General features: G+C 42.8%; 1 protein-coding gene across 4 annotated transcripts in view; it reads left to right on the top strand.

Moving 5' to 3' along the window:
* The first annotated feature begins 3,489 nt into the window (after nucleotides 1–3,489).
* Nucleotides 3,490–22,663, top strand: part of RAB28 (RAB28, member RAS oncogene family) — a 79,772-nt gene continuing 60,598 nt past the window's right edge. The window contains exons 1-3 of one of the 4 annotated variants that reach the window (XM_035111947.2): nucleotides 3,870–3,951; nucleotides 18,354–18,448; nucleotides 22,154–22,250. In XM_035111947.2, coding sequence (XP_034967838.1) covers nucleotides 18,434–18,448; nucleotides 22,154–22,250 — 112 coding nt within the window. In that variant the 5' untranslated portion in view covers nucleotides 3,870–3,951; nucleotides 18,354–18,433. Of the gene's footprint in view, nucleotides 3,952–16,677; nucleotides 18,449–22,153; nucleotides 22,251–22,663 lie in introns of those variants that run through there. The other 3 variants (XM_060279069.1, XM_035111945.2, XM_035111946.2) reach the window with 3 other exon arrangements.

Genomic DNA, 22,663 nt, shown 5'->3' with positions numbered 1-22,663 from the left:
CTTGGTTTAACATTTTGCTTCAAAATAAACTGCAGATTCTGAAGGATATTGGCCATCTTGTAATTTTTAGGTGTGCCTTAATACCATGCAGATTTATTCCCGCCTAGAGAATTCCTAAAGTTACAATCTTTGATCTTTGTTCTCAAGAAATTGGTACCCAAGGTGCATATAAAACAGGCATTAAAGTGGTTTTCTACCTTGTGTTTCTTCATTAGCCATCTAGCTTACCACCCACCACTGCTGTGGATTTAAGGGACTCCACATAATTGAGTCTGTAAATTAACAAACAACCAGACAGCTGCAGAGACTGAGCCCTAGGTGGGACATTGGCCCTAATGTTCTCATATTAGCACATTAAACAAGCAGAAGGGGAGTTCTTAATTATGTCTTGTTTTATGGGAGCATGATAAATTCATTTTCCTGGCCTCTCTACAATGTCAATGGATGTGTTTGTGCCAGCGTTGAATTAACAGAGATAACAAAAAAACGGCTCCCTGGATTGAAGGATTATTCCATGTATCTGAAAAAACATCAGAAGCAGGGTAGTAATGAACCTGGAGCACACCCCAGCCTGCTGTTCAGCATTCTAAGCTAGCAGTTTTTCAGCATTACAAACTGACAGCTTGTAAATGTAAATTTTATTAAATGCACAGCAATAAAAATTTGTAGGTTTCTGTCACTTTGAATAAAAGGCTTGAACCTTTTAAATTATAGCTTGTACAAGCACAGGGCCAGAACCAGGCAGCATTCTTAAACTGGGGCTTTTAAAAGCCTCATTATTTACACTCACTCATGTAATATCCTTTGCAAGATCCAGATATCCATGCCTCATATCACACAAGGGGATGTCAGACAGCCTTGCATTTCATACCTCTTAAAAAACATGGTAGGCCATACATAAAACTTGGCTCCCTTGGCCCTAGAGGGCCAGATAATGAAACAAAAGTTTAAAGCAATCATATAACTAGTCTATTTTAGGACTGTTCTCCCTTAAACTACACATACTGGATGCTTATACATCCTTTTAGTGTGAAAAGTGGGTACAAAATTTAGGACAGGGGTGAGGAACCTGTGGCATTTGTTCAATTTCATGTGGGTGAGAAGAACCCAGAGGGAGAGACATAGGGCCAGGGGGTGGGAATGAGGCAGGAGGAAGCGGAATTGATGGAGCAATGGAAGGAAGGGGTAAAGGCTTCAGCAAGAGACCAGTTCATCTTGAATTACTTTGGAGCAGTGGTTCTCAATTAGCAAAGTACCCCGTTTTTCAAAAGCCATGCCATGAAAAATGGAAAAATTTGATACCTCTGTGGTAGTTTTTGTTACGTCCCTGGACCTCCAATTGGGAACCATTCCTTTAGAGCAGGGGTGGCCACCTCCCAAGAGACTCTGATCTACTCACAGAGTTAAAAACTGGGAGTGATCTACCCCCTTTTGGGGGGGTTCAGGTTAAAGCTGTTGAGTTTTTTAAAGGAAGGGAAGCCCTGTTTTTTGGGGGTTTAGGTAAAACTTGTTGAGCTTCTTTTAGGAGGGAGGGAGGCCCATTTTTGTTTAGGGCTTCGGGTCATAGTTCAGCTTTTTTAGGGAGGAGGAAAATTTTGGGTGAGCTTTTTTTAGGGGTGCCAGTGATCTACCACAGACATCCAGTGATCTACTGGTAGATCACAATCTACCTGTTTGACGTGCCTGCTTTAGAGAGTTAGCACACAGCTTGAAAGCTTGCTGGGAATTAAATACTTGCTGTATGAACTTGTGTGTGGAACTTTCCCTCATAACCTGTGATGTTCTCTCTGCCTCGGTAACAGGGTCAGCTAAAGTTCTATCCCAAAATCAAAACTCAGGGATTATCCTAGTGTTAGAACTTGAAAAAAGAGGAAAACGTAAAGGGATGATTCCTATGAAAATCTGGCTTCAGCTGTTGGAGCTGAATTATTTGGAAAATCTCTCTTCAGATACTAAACTGAGATATGATGGTGGAGACTTTCTGTTCTTTTGATCTGCAAGGCACTGCCTACAGATATAATTTCCTTTCCACACAGTAAATGCAATGCTCATAAAGCTTGAAGTTTTCCTCTTGGGAGCCAGAATTCTTAGTAAGAACGCAATGTGTTCTAAACCCCATTATCTCAATTTACTAAAATAACTTGTGTCATGATGAAAAATCAAGGTCATGGTCACTCTCTTTCTCCAGGCTCCCGTTGTGTCTTATGAAATGTCCTTTGTTTCAGAGGCATGTCCAAAACACAGCAGTATCATATTTATATAATGTGAACAGATGCGAAAGAGAAAAATTGTGATGTACGTATGTTAATGAGTACTGAAATAATGTGTTTGAGATGAAAATTAAGCATTAGGCTGCAATTCTAAGCACCCTTACTATGGAGCAAACCCCACTGAACACAATGGGACCTCTAAGTAAACGTACTTAGGGTTTTACTGCATGTTGCATTGAACTTGTGGCATGGAGAGGTGTCTTACGGTTGAATAAAACTGCTTAGGTTTGTGCTCAAGTGTATATAAGAACAGCTAATCAATATTAAGCAATACTGAGAAATTCTGTTTAATAAAAACTAATTTGAAAAGGTTTTATTGTGTAACAAAGAAAGAAAGAAAGAAAGAAAGAAAGAAAGAAAAGTACATATAATGTCTCTACTTTCAGTTCAGAGTCTTTTTTGCAGTTTGTTTACATTCGGTATGAGACACTCTTGTCATATGCATGCATTCTGAGATGGGGGGAGGATAATGATATTTCTTTCTATTGCTTAGTGTTTGTGCAGAATTTTTGTGTCAGCTTCATGCGTGTCAATGCTTTATTTATATACTTATTTTTTGTTGGTATTACAAGTGACTGGAGACTGGTTGGTTCTTGTGTGGTTTGCATGTGTGAGGGGAAGGGGGTTGTTGAGCCCATCTAGTCCAGCATCCTGTTCTCAGAGTGGTCAGCCAGAAGCTCCTTAAGGGAAACCAGGGAGCAGAACTTCAGCACAATAGCATTTTCTCGCGGTTCCCAGCAACTGGCATTTGGAAGCATTGCTGCCTCCCAACTCTGGCGGAAGAGCACAGTCATCATGGCTTCGATCGCCATCTGCTCCATGGATTTGTCCAACCCTCTTTTAAAGTCGTCCAGGTTGGCAGCCATTACTGCCTCCTGTGGGACTGAGTTCCACAGGCTAACCATGTGGTTTCTTTCACCTTGTCCTGAATCTTCCAGCTTCCGTTCTCAGTGTCATAAGAGAGGGAGAAAATCTTTTCTCTGCCCACTTTCTCCATGTCATGCATAATTTTATAAGCAGGAGGGTGTCAAACCATGGTTTTTATAAGCCGAGTGTGTGTGCGTCAAACCATGGTTTTTCAATTTTGGAAATTGCAGGCAAAGCAACGCGCATGCTCAAATCTCTCTCGTCCTCCCCTGCTATTGGCGGATGCTTCCGACGCCCCGCCCACTCCGTTAGGTAACCGGGCTCCGCCTTCCTCTTCCCCCACGCCCTCCTGTCACCTTTCACCCTCCGCGGGCCCTTAGTTACCACGCCGGCCTTGTTACGAAGCCCAAGCCGCCGCGGCTGTCCATTCCAGGGCTCCGGATCGAACCATTCCTTTGGGGGGGGGGGGAGGAGGAGGCTCTCAAGTCCGTGCTCTCAGGCGGTGGCGGCGGTTCGCGGTTCCCGCTTCTCTGCGTTGCGCGGCGCCGCTTAGCTCCCATTTCTGCGTCTTCTCCCGCGCGGTGGCGTCTCCGCGGCCGTTTTCGTCGCCGGTCCCCCCCCTCTTCTCCTGCCAGGTGGTCTCGCCCAGCGTCGGCGTTAACGGAAAGCGCTGAGGGGGCCGAAGATGGCGGCTTCGGCGGCGGCGGCTTCGGCCCTCAGCGACTGAAGGCGCTCTATCATGTCGGACTCGGAGGAGGATTGCCCTGAGCGGCAGCTCAAGTTCGTGGTGCTGGGCGACGGCACCTCCGGCAAGGTCAGTCAGCCGGCCGAGGGAGCGAGACTCGCCGTCGCCCTTCATTGCTGGCGGGAGGACCGCTCTCCCCAAGCGCCTCCCGCCCCTTGAGACCACCCGGGAGGCCGGACCCGGGCCTGTGGCTTGTGGGTGTCTTCGTGTGGGTGTCTGTGGTCTCTCCGGGCGGCCCTTCGCCCTCGCCCTTTAATAACGCCGGCCTACCTCGCAGGGGGGTTGTATAGAGATGATAGGGACCAAACGCACAAGGAGCGCTTAAAAAAAAAGGGGGGGTGTGTGTCCGGAAATGCTTTAAAGCATCAAGAGGTGTTTTCTTATTCATTTAGTTACATCGTCTGTGTTTCGGGGGGGGGGAGGGGAGTGATGCTACCGGTCCCCCCATGTAATTAAGAAAGCAAATAGTTTATTTTGTTTTAGCAAACAGCCAATATGCACATTAAATGATGGTAATTATAATAATAGTGACTTGCATTTCTACTCCTCCTTCACCTTTTAAAAAATACATAAGTTCCCATACCTCCCTTAAGTTTTGTAGCATGGATCTGTAGAGCCTTAATAAGGAATTGGGATGTTCTGAAAGGTATGTACAGTACTTATCTGCATCAGACAGCAAAAACAAACAAGCAGGTCTTTGCAAGGGATGTCCTTCCCTTCTGCGCTCTTAATAGCAGGTGAATATAATTGTTTCTAAGATAATTTTTTAAAAAAGGCATTCGAGCAGCACACAGGTTGTATCTTCTATTGACACCAAGTTGCAACCACAGACTCAATATCTTTTTTAGGAATTCCTTTATGTTGGCCCATCCAAAATGCTAACGGGAGAACATTTAATTTTGCCTGTGTAAAGAATAAAGTAAATAAATAAGAACACCCCTCCTCCCACAAGGATCCTCTCCATGATAGGGGCAGAGCCGGTACCTGCCAGGGCTCCTTAAAGCAGGTGGGAGCTCGAGTGACTAAAGAAGCGCCTCCTTGCAAAAAAATTCCCTGTAAGCAGTGCTGGATTTACGTATAAGCTAAACAAGCCACAAGGGCCATCCAGTCCAACCCCCTGCCAAGCAGGAAACACCACCAAAGCATTCTTGACATATGCCTGTCAAGCCTCTGCTTAAAGACCTCCAGAGAAGGAGACTCCACCACACTCCTTGGTAGCAAATTCCACTGCCGAATACTGTAGCTCTTACTGTCAGGAAGTTCTTCCTAATGTTTTGGTAGAATCTTCTTTCTTGTAGTTTGAATCCATTGCTCCGTGTCCGCTTCTCTGGAGCAGCAAAAAACAACCTTTCTCCCTCCTCTATATGACATCCTTTTATATATTTGAACATGCCTATCATATCACCCCTTAACCTTCTCTTCTCCAGGCTAAACATACCCAGCTCCCAAGCCGTTCCTCATAAGGCATCGTTTCCAGGCCTTTGACCATTTTGGTTGCCCTCTTCTGGACACGTTCCAGCTTGTCTGTATCCTTCTTGAACTGTGGTGCCCAGAACTGGACACAGTACTCCAGGTGAGGTCTGACCAGAGCAGAATACAGTGGTACTATTACTTCCCTTGATCTAGACAAGGGCGTACCCACCACGGGGCAAGTTAGGGCAGCTGCCCTACTCTAGAAGCAGGGCTGGTGGGCAGAGGCGGAGCACAGCCCGGCGGAGCGCGAGTTCGCCATTCCCGCTGCGCCGCGCCGCGCCCTCCCTCCAGCTCCCCGGCGCGCCCTCAGGCAAGGCCAAGCGCGGCGGGGAACCAAGGAGCGCGGCGCGGTGGGCGGGAACGCCGAACTCGCGCTCCGCTGGGCTGGGCTCCGCCTCCACCCACCAGCCCTGCTTCTAGGGAGGGGCACAGCCCGGCGGAGCGCGAGTTCGCCGTTCCCGCCCACTTTGTGGCCCCTCCCCTTCCGTGCCTTGGCCCCTCCCCTTGCGCCCCCCCCCCCTAGTTTTGATCCTGGGTACGCCCATGGATCTAGATGCTATACTCCTATTGATGCAGCCCAGTATTGCATTGGCTTTTTTAGCTCCTGCATCACACTGTTGACTCATGTCAACTTTGTGGTCTACCAAGACTCCTAGATCCTTTTCACATGTACTGCTCTCAAGCCAGGTGTCTCCAATCCTGTATTTGTGCCTTTCATTTTTTTTGCCCAAGTGTAGTACTTTACATTTCTCCTTGTTAAAATTCATCTTGTTTGCTTTGGCCCAGTTGTCTAATCTGTTAAGGTCATTTTGAAGTGTGATCCTGTCCTCTGGGGTATTAGCCACCCCTCCCAATTTGGTGTCCTCTGCAAACTTGCTCAGGATGCCCTCAAGCCCATCACCCAAGTCATTGATAAAGATGTTGAATAAGACTGGGCCCAAGACAGAACCCTGTGGCACCCCACTAGTCACTACTCTCCAGGATGAGGAGGTGCCATTGATGAGCACCCTTTGGGTTCGGTCAGTAAGCCAGTTACAAATCCACTGAATGGTAGCATTGTCTAGCCCACATTTTACTAGCTTCTTTACAAGAATATCATGGGGCACCTTGTCAAAGGCCTTGCTGAAATCAAGATAGGCTATATCCACAGCGTTCCCTTCATTTACCAGGCTTGTAATTCTGTCAAAAAATGAGATCAGATTAGTCTGACATGACTTATTTTTCAGAAACCCATGCTGACTTTTAGTGATCACAGTGTTTCTTTCTAGGTGCTCACAGACCATTTGCTTAATGATCTGCTCTAGAATCTTTCCTGGTATTGATGTCAGGATGACTGGGCGGTAATTGTTTGGGTCCTCTCTTTTCCCCTTTTTGAAAATAGGGACAACATTTGCCCTCCTCCAGTCTGCTGGGACTTCGCCTGTTCTCCAGGAATTCTCAAAGATTACTGCCAGTGGTTCTGAAATCACCTCTGCCAGTTCTTTTAATACTCTTGGATTTAGTTCATCTGGCCCTGGAGACTTGAATACATCTAAACTAGCCAAGTATTCTTGTACTACCTCCTTACTTGTTCTGGGCTGTGTTTCCCCTGCTGAATCATCTGCTCCATATTCTCCAGGTCGGGCATTGTTTTCTTTTTTGGAGAAGACTGAGGCAAAGAAGGCATTGAGGAGTTCTGCCCTTTCTCTGTCCCCTGTTTGCATTTCACCATCTTCTCCTCTAAGTGACCCCACTGTTTCCTTGTTCTTCCTTTTGCTACGGACATACCCATAAAAGCCCTTTTTGTTGCTTTTAACCTCTCTAGCGAGCCTGAGTTCATTCTGTGCTTTAGCTTTTCTGACTTTGTCTCTACACGTGCTGGCTATATGTTTGAATTCCTCTCCAGTGATTTCCCCCTTTTTCCATTTTTTGTACATATCCCTTTTAAATCTTAACTCAGTTAAAAGTTCTTTAGATACCCACCCTGGCTTCTTTAGGCACCTTCCATGTTTCCGTCTCATTGGTATTGCCTGAAGTTGTGCTTTTAATATCTTCCTTCTAACAAACTCCCAACCATCATGAACTCCCTTCCCTTTTAGTATTTCTTTCCATGGGATCCCACCCAGCGTTTCCCTAAGTTTTCTGAAGTCGGCTTTCTTAAAGTCTAGGATTTGAGGCTTGGTTGCTCCTTTCCGCTGAATAATTAACTCTAGAAGAGCATGATCACTCCCACCTAATGATCTTGCCACTTCTACCCCACTAACCAGATCATCACTATTGGTTAGTACCAGATCTAAAATGGCTGATCCTCTTGTTGCTTCTCCCACTTTCTGGACAATGAAATTGTCTGCAAGGCCAGTGAGGAATCTGTTCGACCTTATGCTCTTGGCTGAGTTTGACATCCAACAAATATCAGGATTGTTGAAATCCCCCATTACTACTACCATGTTTCTCATATTATAAGACATGTCTTATATTTATTTTTTCCTCAAAAAAACACACTATGGCTTATTTTCAAGGGATGTCTTATTTTTTTCCTCCTCCTCCTGCCGCAGCCGGCATTGCTGCTGCGCCCATCACTATGTCTTATTTTCGGGGTATGGCTTATATTCCTTGAATGCTTAAAAATCCTGCTGTGGCTTATTTTATGGGTATGTCTTAAAATATGAGAAACAGGGTATCTCACTTCCTTTTGAATGCCTGGTCATCTGTTCCAGGAAGGCTTCATCTGTGTCCTCAGTTTGGCTTGGGGATCTATAGTAAACTCCCACAATGAGATCACTGTTATTTTTCTCTCAATTTTGACCCAGATACTCTCAATTTGGCTTTGAAGTTTTAAATCCTGGATTTCTTCACAGGTATACACATCCCTGACATATAACACTACTCCTCCTCCTTTCCTGTTTGGTCTATTTCTCTGAAATAGATTGTATCCCTCTATTTCTACATTCCAATCATGAGACTCATCCCACCAGGTTTCAGTGATGCCTATTATGTCGTTTTTAGTTTGCTGTACCAAGAGCTCAAGTTCATCTTGTTTATTTCCCATGCTCTGTGCATTAGTATACAGACATTGAAGACCATTGATCATTCCACCATGTCTCTTATTTAAGGATATTTTCCTCCCACCACTAGGTCTGCGTGCTGTTTGCTCCATTTGGTCCTTGACATTTGGATGATCATCTTCAGAACTTGATAGACTCCTACCTTCAGGACCACTGTCTCCCTCCCCCACATAAGTCAGTTTAAAGCCCCCCTGATGAGGTTTTTGAGTTTCATGGCAAAAACATTCCTTCCAGATCAATCAATCGACCTTTCTAAAGTTAAAACCATATAGAAATTACAGAATATAATTTTACGAAACATAAAATTACATATTACGAACATGGCAAAAATAGTCATTAACAATAAATTAAACACCAAAAAGCACACAACCAAATTGAACAATTTCCATATAAATCAGAATAAGGTCTAAATAAAGATGCAAAAAATTAATATCAATAACGGCAGGGGCCAGCAAACTTTTTCAGCAGGGGGCCGGTCCACTGTCCCTCAGACCTTGTTGGGGGCCGGACTATATTTGGGGGGAAATGAACGAATTCCTATGCCCCACAAATAACCCAGAGATGCATTTTAAGCAACAACCTTGCCCTCCACAAAATCCCCTCAACAACACCCCAACCCAAGAATCTGTTCAGCAGTCACAGCTTTTGCATCTGGAGTCAGTCCAGGCCCTGCCCTCCCAGGCCAGGTGGAAAAAGGCCAGCAAGGCAAGGATCAGATCTTCCCGGACTCACAGCCAAGATAGTCTCTTTGCCCTAGTGCTGTGCTGCAGTTTCAGCTTACTCCAGCTATAAGCTGCCAGTTTGCCCTCTCTAACTTGTATTACAAGCCTGATTTAAAATTACTTTACCCTCCAAACCATCATAAAAAAAATCATAGAGTAATTATGAGGATCGTTAAGATTGTTTTCTAAAAGTTTCTGGCTGTTCTTTCACATTTACAGATAGCCAAAATAGTTCAAAATGTGTGGCTGTAGTGCTAGAAATAACAGGCACTACTGTACTTGTATCATGCTTAATGTTCAAGTGCCTACATTTAGAAGTATGTACATTCAGGGGATGCGGGTGGCGCTGTGGTCTAAACCACAGAGCCTAGGGCTTGCCAATCAGAAGGTGGGCGGTTCGAATCCCTGCCGACGGGGTGAGCTCCCATTGCTCAGTCCCAGCTCCTGCCAACCTAGCAGTTCGAAAGCACGTCAAAGTGCAAGTAGATAAGGTAAGGTAAACGGCGGGAAGGTAAATGGCGTTTCCGTGTGTGCTGCTCTGGTTCGCCAGAAGTGGCTTTGTCATGCTGGCCACATTATGGGAATGTTAGGGATGTGGATTAGGATATATTATTAGATAGATCCTATCCAAGCTTGTGTTAGCAAGCTTCCAATATCAGCAGAGTGACATTCCCCTTTTGTGCGCAGCAAAGCATGTGCGTTAGATTCGCTAGAATCTCTATAACAATATTACACTTTATAGTTCAATATTACACTTCCTGGCAAAGGTCCCCTTTGTCCCTCTTAAAAGAAATACACAACACAGTGTTTATAAAATAAGATAGAGTTTACTTACAGTTTCATCCTGAGTTACAGCATAATCTCAGAAAGGCAGGCTTGCTTAGAAAAGTTACAAGTATATATACATCTAGAGACTACTTAGTAAAGTAAGACTCCATTTGGTCTCACTCTTGGCTGCAGGCCTAGAGTGAGAACCATGCTAACTGGAGATTCTCTGGAGATGTGTCCTCATCGAGGGAGGAAGTAGCTAAGAGAGAGAGAGATTGCAGGCTAGGGCTTTTGTCTAATCCAACTCATTTGCATGTCTGAGGGAACAGGAACTGACCTGTAGTCAGGTGTCCCTCCAGGTGAGTTCCTGTTAGTGGACACTCTAGGAACTGTTGTGACTTGTCTGCCCCAGTGTTCCATCCCACAAACCCCTTCTCAGGCAATTCACAACACTCATTACATACAAAACAAAACATAAGCAACTTTATTCAACCACCCAAGAGTCCCAGCTTGACACGCAGGTTCTGGAAACTCTGTCTTGGCAGGGGTTTTGTTAGGATGTCTGCTGTCATCTCCGATGTGCAGCAGTACGACAGTTCGACAAGTCCATCGTGTATCATCTGGCGAACGTAGTGGTACCTGACCCCAATGTGTTTTGAGCGTGCTAGGAACTTCTCATTCTGCGCCAGCTTTAGACAGCTTTGGTTGTCCTCCAGCAGGCTTATAGGTTCCTTTCTCTCCACGCCAAAGTCTGTTAGGAGTTGGTCCAGCCAGGAAATCTCTCTGCACGCTTCTGTAGCCGCAACATATTCCGATTCTGTAGACGATAAAGCTATACATTTCTGTTTATAACTGCCCCATGTGATAGCTCCGCCCCCATACATAAAGACATGCCCGCTTGTGGATTTATAATCAGAATTATCACCCGCCCAGTCAGCATCAGTGTACCCAATGAGCTTAGGGTCACTGACAGCTGGTAACTTTAATTTACAATCCATTGTACCCTTAAGATATCGAACCACCCTCTTCACACCAACCCAATCATGCTCAGTGGGACTACTCACTTTCCTGCTGAGAATCCCTACTGCATTGGCTAAATCAGGTCTGCACGTGGTAACTAAATACAAAAGTTTACCAATCGCTGACCGGTACTCTGTGTTGTCTGGCAGCAGCTTCGAATCCTCTTGGTTCTTTAAGAAGTCTGTAGCCATCGGGGTGTCGACGGGTTTTGCATCCTGCAATTGCATACTCTCCAACAGTTCAATTATCTTTTGCTTCTGATTGAGTAGAAATGAACCATCCTGTTCTCTTTCCACTTGAATCCCGAGGTAGTACTCAACTGGTCCTAATTCCTTCACTTGCACTTCCTTGTTGAGGTGCTGGACTACATTTTTATAATCCCTGTCATTTGACGTTGCGATTAAAAGGTCGTCAACGAAGGCAAGAATATAAGAAAATTGTCCATTACTCTGCTTAGTGTACAAACACTTGTCAGCTTCACCTTGCTTGTACCCAAGTTTCACCAGCATTCCATGCAATTTCAAGTTCCAGGCTCTGGCTGCTTGTTTTAAACCATACAGTCCCTTTTGAAGCTTGCAAACCAAATGTGCCTCATTTGGCTTTATAAAACCTTTAGGCTGCTTCATGTAAATTTCTTCAGAAATTTCCCCATGCAAAAACGCAGTAGCTATATCGATGTGTTTCACCTCCATCCCTTTAGATGCTGCGATGCTTAAAAGTAATCTTACGCTACTGTATCTTACTGTCGGTGCAAAGACTTGGTCATAGTCGTGGCCATATTGCTGTGAAAAACCTTGTGCCACTAGTCTTGCTTTGTAACGTTGCACCTCCCCTTCTGAACCCCTTTTAACCTTGAACACCCATTTGCTCCCAATTGCTTTCTTACCAGCAGGTAATTCTGTGAGTGTCCAGGTCTTGTTCTTGTGCAGTGCGTCAATCTCCTCCTGCGCGGCTTTCCTCCAGAGACTGGCTTCGGTGGCTGGCATCTGCTCTACCTCTTCCCAAGTGGAAGGTTCTGGTGGAGACGCCGACCCTGCAAAGTAGGACAGTCGTAGTGGCGGAACGCCCTTGTTGGTTCTGGATGAGCATCTGACCTCTGGTTGTGCAACCGCATCAGCATCCTCATCCTCCTCCAACGCTGGCATGTCCACGTACAGCTCCTCCTCTTCGTCTCTGGTGCCGCCAGGGGTCTGGACCTCTGCGTCTTCTGGGGTGTCGCCTGTAGGGGGTGTTGTGACACTAGAAGGTATATTAGTTCCTTGTGCTAAAGGAAAACTTATAAACTCTTCATCTGGTGACTCTCTAGAACAGTCAATAACTGTGTTCTTTGTATCAAACTTTCCTTGTTCATCAAAATGAACCACATGGTATGGGTCTACTCTGCCACTCTTTGGATCTAGAACTCTATATCCCTTTCCTCCAGGAGCATATCCAACCAGGATACCTGCTTTTGCTCTGGAGTCAAGCTTGTGTCTGCGCTCTTTGGGCACGTGGTAATAACAGACACTTCCAAACACACGTATGTGCTGCAGACTTGGGACTCTCCCGTGCCAAAGTTCAAATGGTGTGCGTTCTGCACCCTTTGTAGGCAATCTGTTTTGCAAATAAATCGCCGTATTCGCCGCTTCAGCCCATAGCTTCTGTGACAAGTTGGCCTCTTTTAACATGCACCTTGTCATCTCCATAATAGACCTAAACTTTCTCTCAGCAATGGAGTTCTGTTGAGGCGTGTAAGCAACTGTAGTTACATGTGCTATGCCTTCTTGTGCCATGATGGCCTTCATCTGTCGTGAGCAAAACTCTCCACCATTATCCGAAATTAAGGTGGAAGGAGCTCTCTGGAATTTGTTCTTCACCATGTTTAAGTACAGTTTGAACAATTCCGGTGTCTGACTCTTTTCCTCTAGAAAATATCCAACACAATATCTTGAGAAGTCATCTATAAATATCAGAATGTACTTATTGTTTCCTAGGGAAGGTACATTCAGCGGACCACATAGGTCAGTATGAACAGTGTCCATGATTTTTGTGCTTCTCTTCTCTGTACAACGTGGGAAGGAAGGCTTGACTGCCATTTCAGTTATGCAAGTTGTACAGTTTGGCATTGGTGTACTGCAATTCTTTACCTGTAGACCTTTTACCAGATTTTCCTTCTGCATTTTCAGGATAAGGTTGGTATCCCTGTGTCCAAGCCTTTTGTGCCAGAGTTCCAGATCTGGTTGATCCTTTCTGCTGGGTTGTGCAACCCTTGCAGACTCATTCTCTGAAATATCAATCTCATACACATCATTGATTAGTTTGGCTTGAATAAACACTTCACCATCTTTTATCACATTGCATTGTCCATTTTTAAATATAATTTCAAAACCTTTCTTGTCCAAGCTAGGCACACTTATTAGATTACAGTTCAGCTTTGGTGCATACTTAACATTACTCACTGTAGTATCAAAAGACTCATTGTTCACTTTGAAATTCAAGTTCAAAGATCCTGCACCTATTGACTTCATAACATTTCCATCAGCAATTTCAATCTCAGACTGTTTATTATTGTCTATTTCATTGAAATATTCCCTTTTATAACAGAAATGGCTGCTTGCTGCACTGTCCAGAAGCCACTTATTGCGCTTTCCTTCACAGCTCTGGAAAGCTACATTTCTTTCTTGCAATATCATTGCACGCCCACGACCCCCCTTCTTTTCGCCTTTTGGTGGAAAGGGGCGGGATTTATTCCTAGGTGCCCGGCATTCCTTTTTTTTTTAAAAAAATATATTTTATTGATTTTACACACAAGGACAACATATATAACAAATTAATTCCCTCCCTCCACCACCCCCCACGGGCCCTCTCCTGCCACTAGAGCCACCCATGCGCGGCGAATCGACGGAGACAATCCATTTTATAGTTGGGTTTATCCCCACCCCCCTCTCCACCCCTCAGAGCCCTCCCCTGCCACCAGAGAGCCCCAAGAGCCTGGGGAGGGTAAGGGAGGGTATCCTCCCAACTATTTTCCGTGCCTGTCCTGTAGGAAAAAAAAAAATGAAAAATAGAAAAAAGAGAAAAAGAAAGAAGAAAAAAGAAAAAAGAAAAAATACCTTATTAAATCTTTATCCATAATCATTGTTTTTCTGGCTTCCCCTACCTCCCCCCTACCCCGGTCTTCATATTAATTCTCCTTTACCAGTTTTCTAATATTTTACTATATTAATCTTTTTTTTATTCCTCTCAAAACTTCCTTCCTTACTAATCATTTCATACCGTCTTGCTTTTACCTATTCCAAATCTAATTTCCTCCCTAGCCTAATTTTTCCCTCCAAAAACCTCCATAAATTTTAGACCAATTTTCCTACTAATTTTCAATTCCATAATTAACTATCCTCAATACGCCTTCCCCTCCTCTTTTCCCAGCTACCCCCCTCCATCACAGCAAGCTTCGTAGTCTTCAGACCAATTTTCAATCCTGTTAATCAATCCTATTAATCAAATGTCCAATTTTCCTTCAACCCACCCCCTTTTTCCAGTGTTTTACAGTCCAATCATCCTTGTACCCCCCCTGGGTTTTTCCTCTTCTTTGACTGATCTTTTCCTTGTGTTTATTCTGTAAATCCACCATATCCTGTCTTTCCCCCCACAAAGGAGGGATATTCCTCCAACCGTCTTCCAATACCAAATTGTCTTTTCCTTCGTGTTGTACTTCCTTTTCATTTGTGCTGTTCCTGTCACAGTCGCTATCATTGTCCTTCAGTTCAATTTCCGTGTTGTCTCCGACAGAAAAGTCGCTATTTCTATCCACCATCTGCGGTTGTTGCATTGTCTCCTGCGATTGTGCTTCTTCATAGTGCCTTCCAGTAGTCATTTCCCACAAGATTCTCAAAACATTTTGTTGGAACCCAGCTGAGTACTCTTTTGTTGACATTTTTTCAATCCTTCCAAGGTCAGTGTCCGTTTTGGGGGAGCGGGAAATGGTCGCTGTTTATTTTTCCAACCCCATTTTAACAAACTGGCTGCAATATAAGTTCTCAAAATCAAACAGATGTTTTAAATATAAGTTCCAAAAAGTTTATAATAAGTTCTTTTCTTTCTTTCTTTCTTTTCCTCTAAATACTTAATATACTTGCCGATCTGTCAGGCTGCTGGCTCCAAGGAAGGGATAGGTTTTCCCAGCTTTATTTCCACATTTTGCAGGGAATTTTAATCCACACACTGTTTCTCCCCTTTTGCCCTGCTTTCGGGGGGGAACTCTCCTTTCTCTTAAAGTCTTTGAAGGAATCTTTATAAATAAATCTTCAAATCAAGGCTTGGGACCCTTTTTAACTGGGTCATGTAGATACCGGTGGGAGGAGGTGGCTTCCGTTTCTTTTTTTTCCTTCCTCCCAGTGCCGAAATAAAATCAAATAATATATTTTCGAATTCTTACTTACAGTCTTTATTTTAAATTTCTTCTTTGGAAGAATCCAGCGCTCTCCGCCTCCGGCTCGGAGCTTCCCTCCGCCAGGGTAACGCTGACACTCAAAATGGCCCCCGCGACTTCCTCGCTCCGGGGCTCTTACTAGAGCTTACCGGAGAGTTGGGGAGTCCGAATTTGGGGCACTGCTGAGTAAATTCGCCCCAGGGACGCTCGACCCTGGGTTCAAAGGGGCGCAGAGTCGCTCTCTCTGCCCTCTCCCCCCCCTAGCGAAAGCGGGCCGTCTCGGACGCGAGACAAAACCCCGCCGATCGGCGCTGGCGCTGGACCGGAAGCCAGGTGCCCGGCATTCCTTTGCCATGTGCCCTTTTAAATTGCAGTTAAAGCAAATTATTTCCTTTGGCGTTTGTCTGGACCTTTGAAAATGCTTGGAAGCATAATTAGTGTCCTTTCTCCCTGTATTCCTTTCTGAAGAATCAAGGTAATCTCTGCATTCCTCTCTCAAATGATCAATCAGTTCTTCAAAAGTCAGGTCCTTTTTGTGGTCCATGCAACTCTTGAATGAACTGAAGCTTGGTCCTAGAGATGCTATCAAAAATGAAACCTTTGTTTCTTCATCAAGGGCTTTAGGAGTAAGATCAATCCTCTGAACAATTTCACTAAATTTGCTGATATGGTCAGTGAATTCTTCTCTTGAATTCATCCTCAGCGCAGTTAATTTGCTCATCAAATTCCTGTAGGAGTTCTTAGTAGATGCTCCATACCTGCGCTCAATATCTTTTAAGATTTTAGCTGCATCATCTTTGCTATTAACTGATGTTAGATGCCTGTTGCGAAGTCCACTCAAAATTATGTATCTGGCCTCGCTGTTCATGCGTTTCCAATTTGCTATCTTGGCTAAATCCTCTGCTGTTGTGCCAGTAGGCATAGGTTTTTCAATGGCATCCAAAACATTCCTTGCATCTAAAAATGCTATCAGGCGTTGTTTCCAAAATACATAATTGTCATCATCTAGAGCCATGAATCCTGGCTTAACTCCACTATCAAAATCTGCAAAAGCCATCTTGGAATCTCAAAATTCTAAAAATTTCTCAAAATTCAAAAATTTGCCAAAAATTCCAAAATCAAAATCTCTAAAAATATCTCAAAATGCAAAATAATCTTCACTGCCTCTGAGTTCTCAGTGCTGTAAACTCTGAGGGAGGGGAGGGGTAGCTAATCCCCTAGGCACACTGGAGAACAATAGACCATGTGCTCACCAGGAAGTTCTAACTGAAAAAATCCTACTCAGTTCAAAATCACAATCCAAAGCAATCCTTCAAAAATACACAAAAATACGCAGTCCTGGGCCGTAATAACCCTTTATGGGAATGTTAGGGATGTGGATTAGGATATATTATTAGATAGATCCTATCCAAGCTTGTGTTAGCAAGCTTCCAATATCAGCAGAGTGACATTCCCCTTTTGTGCGCAGCAAAGCATGTGCGTTAGATTCGCTAGAATCTCTATAACAATATTACACTTTATAGTTCAATATTACACTTCCTGGCAAAGGTCCCCTTTGTCCCTCTTAAAAGAAATACACAACACAGTGTTTATAAAATAAGATAGAGTTTACTTACAGTTTCATCCTGAGTTACAGCATAATCTCAGAAAGGCAGGCTTGCTTAGAAAAGTTACAAGTATATATACATCTAGAGACTACTTAGTAAAGTAAGACTCCATTTGGTCTCACTCTTGGCTGCAGGCCTAGAGTGAGAACCATGCTAACTGGAGATTCTCTGGAGATGTGTCCTCATCGAGGGAGGAAGTAGCTAAGAGAGAGAGAGATTGCAGGCTAGGGCTTTTGTCTAATCCAACTCATTTGCATGTCTGAGGGAACAGGAACTGACCTGTAGTCAGGTGTCCCTCCAGGTGAGTTCCTGTTAGTGGACACTCTCGGAACTGTTGTGACTTGTCTGCCCCAGTGTTCCATCCCACACACATGACCTGGAAGCTATATGCCAGCTCCCTCGGCCAATAACGCAAGATGAGCTCTGCAACCCCAGAGTCGGTCACAACTGGACCTAATGGTCAGGGGTCTCTTTACCTTTACATTCAGGTCCAGCTTCATGACATAGCATCCTCAGGCCATGGCCCTGTCTCTTACCCCGTGTCTCTGATTAGTGCTAGGCAGTTTGGTCTGGACACCTTCCGTTTAAATTTCCCACAGTGCTTCTGGTGCAGCATTATTCTGGGACATTATGGGAAGTTAAATAGCAACTTGCTGCTCAGGGGATGAATTGATATAGGTGGGGGTCTGCCAAGATTCACTTTGCCAAGGACACACCTCTTCTTCTTGGTCTTTGATAAATGAACTGTTGTTGTTAGTGCCCCTCCTATATAATCTGTATTATATGGTATTTTGGGGTGGATTTGTTTTCATTATATTGTATTATTTTTTTCTAGATGTAACCTCCCCTAGGATCTTAATGTGAAGGGTGGGTAATAAATACAATGATGATGATTATCTATGATGTTGATGATAAGAATTGGTTTGCTGGATCAGACTCACTGCCTAGTCCAGTATTTTGTTTCCAGCAGTGAGTGGCTGAATGCTTCTTGAATCTGAAGAATGTATTTACAGTATTTTACATATTTAGTACCTCTCCCTTCAGTTCTGAAGATCTACCAGGGTAACTTATAGTAGATCAAAAAAACCCAAACAAAAGCTTAATGGTAAATCAGCAGTAGGGAAAAACTATCACAACATTAAAACCAAAGCTGCAACGTTTACAAATCTGGAGCTACCTGCAGACACTAAAAAGGTCTTCATGCTTGACACTGAGATTTCAAAAGTTGCTTAGGCAAGCTTACATAGGGAGAGTGTTTCAAAGATGGGGTGCCACAAGTTCAACTGAAAAGACTAAACCTGGCCACTCCCTGCCTCATCCTATTGTACAGAATTAGAGCAACTGCCTGTTTATCCCCGCTGGTGGTAGTTCTCCACAGGCTTAGGCTTAGCCTTTCTGTTTTCTGATACCTCATATCCTTTAACTAAAGATGCTGGGAACTGAATCTGGGACCATACACACGTGAAGCGATGAACTATATCAGTGTGGGAAACCTGTGGCTTTCCAGATATGAACAGCCTCATGGTGAGTGGCTAAGAATGATAGGAGTTGTAGTCCAACATCATCTAGAGGGCCACATTTACCCCAGCCTTCAACTTTAGTGGAGAAGAGCCATGCCCTCTGTCCAGAAACAGCAGCGCTCAGCTTGATAACAATGGAGCAGTAACAAGCAGAAGATACAGCAGGCTGGGGGTTCATTACTAGTTTTTGGCAGCACTGAAGTACATTTCTTGGATTGTGTGGCACAGTTGCATGTAGAGTTTTTACAGTTTCTGACCGTGTCTGTTCCCATTGTATTGAGAATTACTATATAATGGTTATGAGTGTCTTATATGACATGATATGACATGATAATATTGTATGCTGTATGCTTAGAATTATACTCTTCTAAACTTTTATCCCTAATTATGGACTAGAGACAAGAAAGCCTTTATTATTTTACATATTTGTTTAGCATTTTAAAGTGTGTAAATTACTTTACAGCTTGCTTTTTCATCCCGATGATATCCCTATATGCAAAGTGACTATACCCTAGCTTTTAAGAAATGTAGGTAGCATTAGTAACTCCCAAGTTGATAAGGGCTTTGAAATTGATTGTTTGAGAGTCACACCCAACACTCTTTCTGCAATTCTTACAAGAGTTGTGATTCATGTGTATGTGTCGATGTGGCCTGGTTCAAATGTAACAGGACTTCTCACCAAACTTTGGTTTGAAGAAACTTGAGTGCTTCCCTTTCCTCTTGTGTGACTGGCTGAAAATGAGACTTCCTGGGTTTTTTAGACCAGAGTTTCCCTGATGTCTGAAATTGAAGTTTTAAGCACCACCTACAATTTGGGATTGCAAACCACGGTGGTAGTGGAATGCTTAAGTGCGTGCCCACTCAAATCATGTCTAGCTGAGTGACTCTGTTGTGTCTGAACTGGACCTCTTTCTCAATTCAGGCTAGGCTATGGTTAATGAAGGTTACTAAATTTGGTTTACATGCATGATAATCAGAATGCTTGTTCAAATCATGATTTCCAGTTCTGATTTGCTGTACTGTAATGACAAATAATAGTTTGAAAAAATGGCACTGCCTTTTCTTCTGAAAAATTAGAGGGCAAAAATTCAGTGCAGCCTTAATTGAAAACATTTGACCAGTGAACCCACTCTAGCAGGAAGGGAAATGGAATATAGGGTGCTAGTAGATTTGTCAGCCAGACTAGGCTTGTGGAGACGAGAAGGAAGTGCTGCTGTGGAATGCAAAGAAAACCACAAGGAAAAGACTAAAGAAAAGTATTTACTGGAAGTTAAGTTTGGAGAGTATAAATACATGATATGGCAAAAGAGTGGTTAGTTAGATGATGATTAATCACCCCCCTTTAATAACAGCTAATGGAATGAACAGGCTGTAGGATTAAGACAGATGTACCTGAAGTTCACTTGGAAGGAATTTTAACAGTTGTATGTTGTTCTCTCTCTTCTCTTCTTCTGAGACTTAGAATCCTCAGTTTCAGCAAATCAACTAGGAATGCTAAGGGCTACTTTGGGAATCTTAAACTGTAAAAGGTCCCCATTTTTGACAACTGCGTTGAAGACCCAATAACTTGGCTGTTTCTGCTGAATACAGATTACTAGCAGCACTTCACGCCAGAGTTCTTATAGCCCTTCACTTTCTGGGTACTATTCCTGGTATTTCGACATATAAGCAATGTTTTTTAACCACCTGAGCCTAGAATGGGACCTTGGGGTTTATTATTTTGGCTCCTGAGGCCAAAAAGAGATTAGTTTATTTGTTTATGAGTGTGTACTTCTTGAGGCTTTATTTGTAATACTTAGATTCCAGTGAAAGCAAGTCACTAAAGATAGTAAATCAGATATAATGGATTCATTTTTAATTCATCAATGTTTTGTTTTGTTTTAAACTTGGCTATGTTACATATTGGTCTCTCTTTTTCTCCCCACAACCCCTGAGCTATAGGGCACTTTACATTTATCAATTGCAAAGTAATAAGGCACCCATTTCCTGATTTTTCTGCTCTAAATTCTTTTGCATAAAGTAGAGATCATGAAAGTTGTCCTAGAAAACTTTGCTGAGTTGTTGAAAACTTCTTGCACTTATTGGCAGATGTAAACCCAATGAGTGTGTTCATTAATGCCTCTAGAAACCTTTTAGGGAATATTGAGTGTCACACAGTGATAAAGTCAATATTTACAGTATCCCATAAATCAAGGATGGGAGGATACTGTATATAACTTTTCTTAACTGGAAAATAAATAAATATTCCTATACAATTTCTTATTAAAATACAGGAATATTTTAAGGTAGGAATCTGTTTGCAAATGAGGGTAGTTTTGGTGATCCATTTATTTATTTAGTCTGACAGTCTCAATTTTGTAGTTTTCTCTGATGTCATACAATTTATATACTTCCTATAAAGTTTTAAAATGCAATTTTGAAATACTGAAATATTTTCATATTGTTTGGAAAACATTTTTCAAATCAAAATGTCAAAACAAATTTATTGTGAATATCATTTTTAATTAATAAATATATAAGCATTGAAATGAATTATGATACCACTGTAAGATAGGTTATTTATTGTTCTCAGTCAGTCTGCAGCTTACAGTCTAAAATCCTTTCTCTCCCCCCTTTTTTCTAGAAAATGTCTTGGGCTTAAGTTAGCAGCAACACAATTATCAGTAAGCATATATTTTAGGAAATGAATTCTATTCCACTGAACTTACATTGTTTTATTGCTAGTAATATGAATTGGAGGCCCACATATTAATAGGAAAATTGCTTCTTGTTTTCTAGGCATATCCTCTCCATAGCCTCTCATACATTAACATCTGCAGAAGTAGATTAGTGCTCAGAAAGTGAGAGGCAAAGTAGTCCAGTGGATAGAATTTCAAACTTGCTTTTAGGAATTCTAGATACACATCCCAGTTCTTTCATGGACTCATTCTGTGGTCTTAGGCAAGTTGCCTTCTCTTTGCCTTGGTTCTCTTCTTGGGCTTGTGCTAACGTAGTGAGATGTTCTTAAAACATTTTTACTTGAACTGTATACCTTTTGGCCACGTGACAAGCTGTTTTTGCAACTCCTATCAACATCAAAAGTCATCCATGTAGGGAAGGAAACACAGGTCCGAAGCCCCCTTGGGCACATGAACTATTTGTGTGGTCTTTGAATCCTGGACAGTGTTGTTGTGAAGACAAACACCTTTCTGAAGTGCTTTGCTTGTTACAGTGCTAAGTAATTGAGGCAGGATCTGGAGTGTGGCAGAGCATATGCTTTACTTTTTAAAATATCTCTGGTTCAACTCTGCATCTACAGGAAGGGCTGGGAACAATCCCTATTGGAAACCTTGGAGAGCTACTGACAGTCGTTGTAGATAATATTGAGCTTGATGGAGAAATTGTGTGATTTGATATAAGGCAGCATCCTATGATGTAAAGATGAATTCTTGTGCTCTCTGCTAGAGCAGCCCAGACTTTGTGTGTGTAGAATAGGATGTACACTTTTATTCTATTGTGCTCTCTCACTTTAGAAATGAGTTTTGTGTTAGAAATTTCTCTTCTATAGTTTTAGAATTTGTATCCTATCTGTTAACAGGACCCCCCCCCCCCGAAAATACCACAGTTGGGAAGCTCTGATTTGAAAAATGCCTAGTTTTCATTTTATTATGTTTTACTTCAGTTGTGTCTTCTGAGATATCAAGTGAACTTAATATGATTCTGTTTTTAGACATCCTTAGCCACACGTTTTGCTCAAGAAGCTTTTGGGAAGCAGTACAAACAAACCATAGGACTTGACTTCTTTTTGAAAAGAATAACACTCCCAGGTAAGAGGAGATTAACATGCATAATACGAAAAAGTGTGACCAACAGTAAAGTGTTGAGAAAAGGACTGTACTCTTAAGTACATAAAAAGTTCTGAAGTTCTAAAAGTATGAACCAGCTTCAGTTACTAATACAGGATAGTTACTGATGAAGGATTGTCTTTTTATATTTACATCATGTTTTGTTGTGTGTGAAATATTAGATTCCCAAGAATGTGTTTGTATGAGGGTTTTGCATCTACGGTAGGATTTAAAGTAGATACACCATGTGCAAAATGGAAATGGAAAAAGCTTATTTTGAAATGAATATGAGTTTTAGATAAAATATCCCCTACCTTTACTTAGGTTGAGGGGATACATATATACTGTAACTATGGAATTGCTAGGCTGTGATATGTGAATGCTGTCTTATGCAA

The sequence above is a fragment of the Zootoca vivipara genome, chromosome 9 (assembly GCF_963506605.1).
Source record: "Zootoca vivipara chromosome 9, rZooViv1.1, whole genome shotgun sequence".
Lineage (NCBI taxonomy): Eukaryota > Metazoa > Chordata > Lepidosauria > Squamata > Lacertidae > Zootoca > Zootoca vivipara.
Note: the sequence above shows the minus strand (reverse complement) of the source record. Positions and strands in the feature narration are given on the sequence as shown.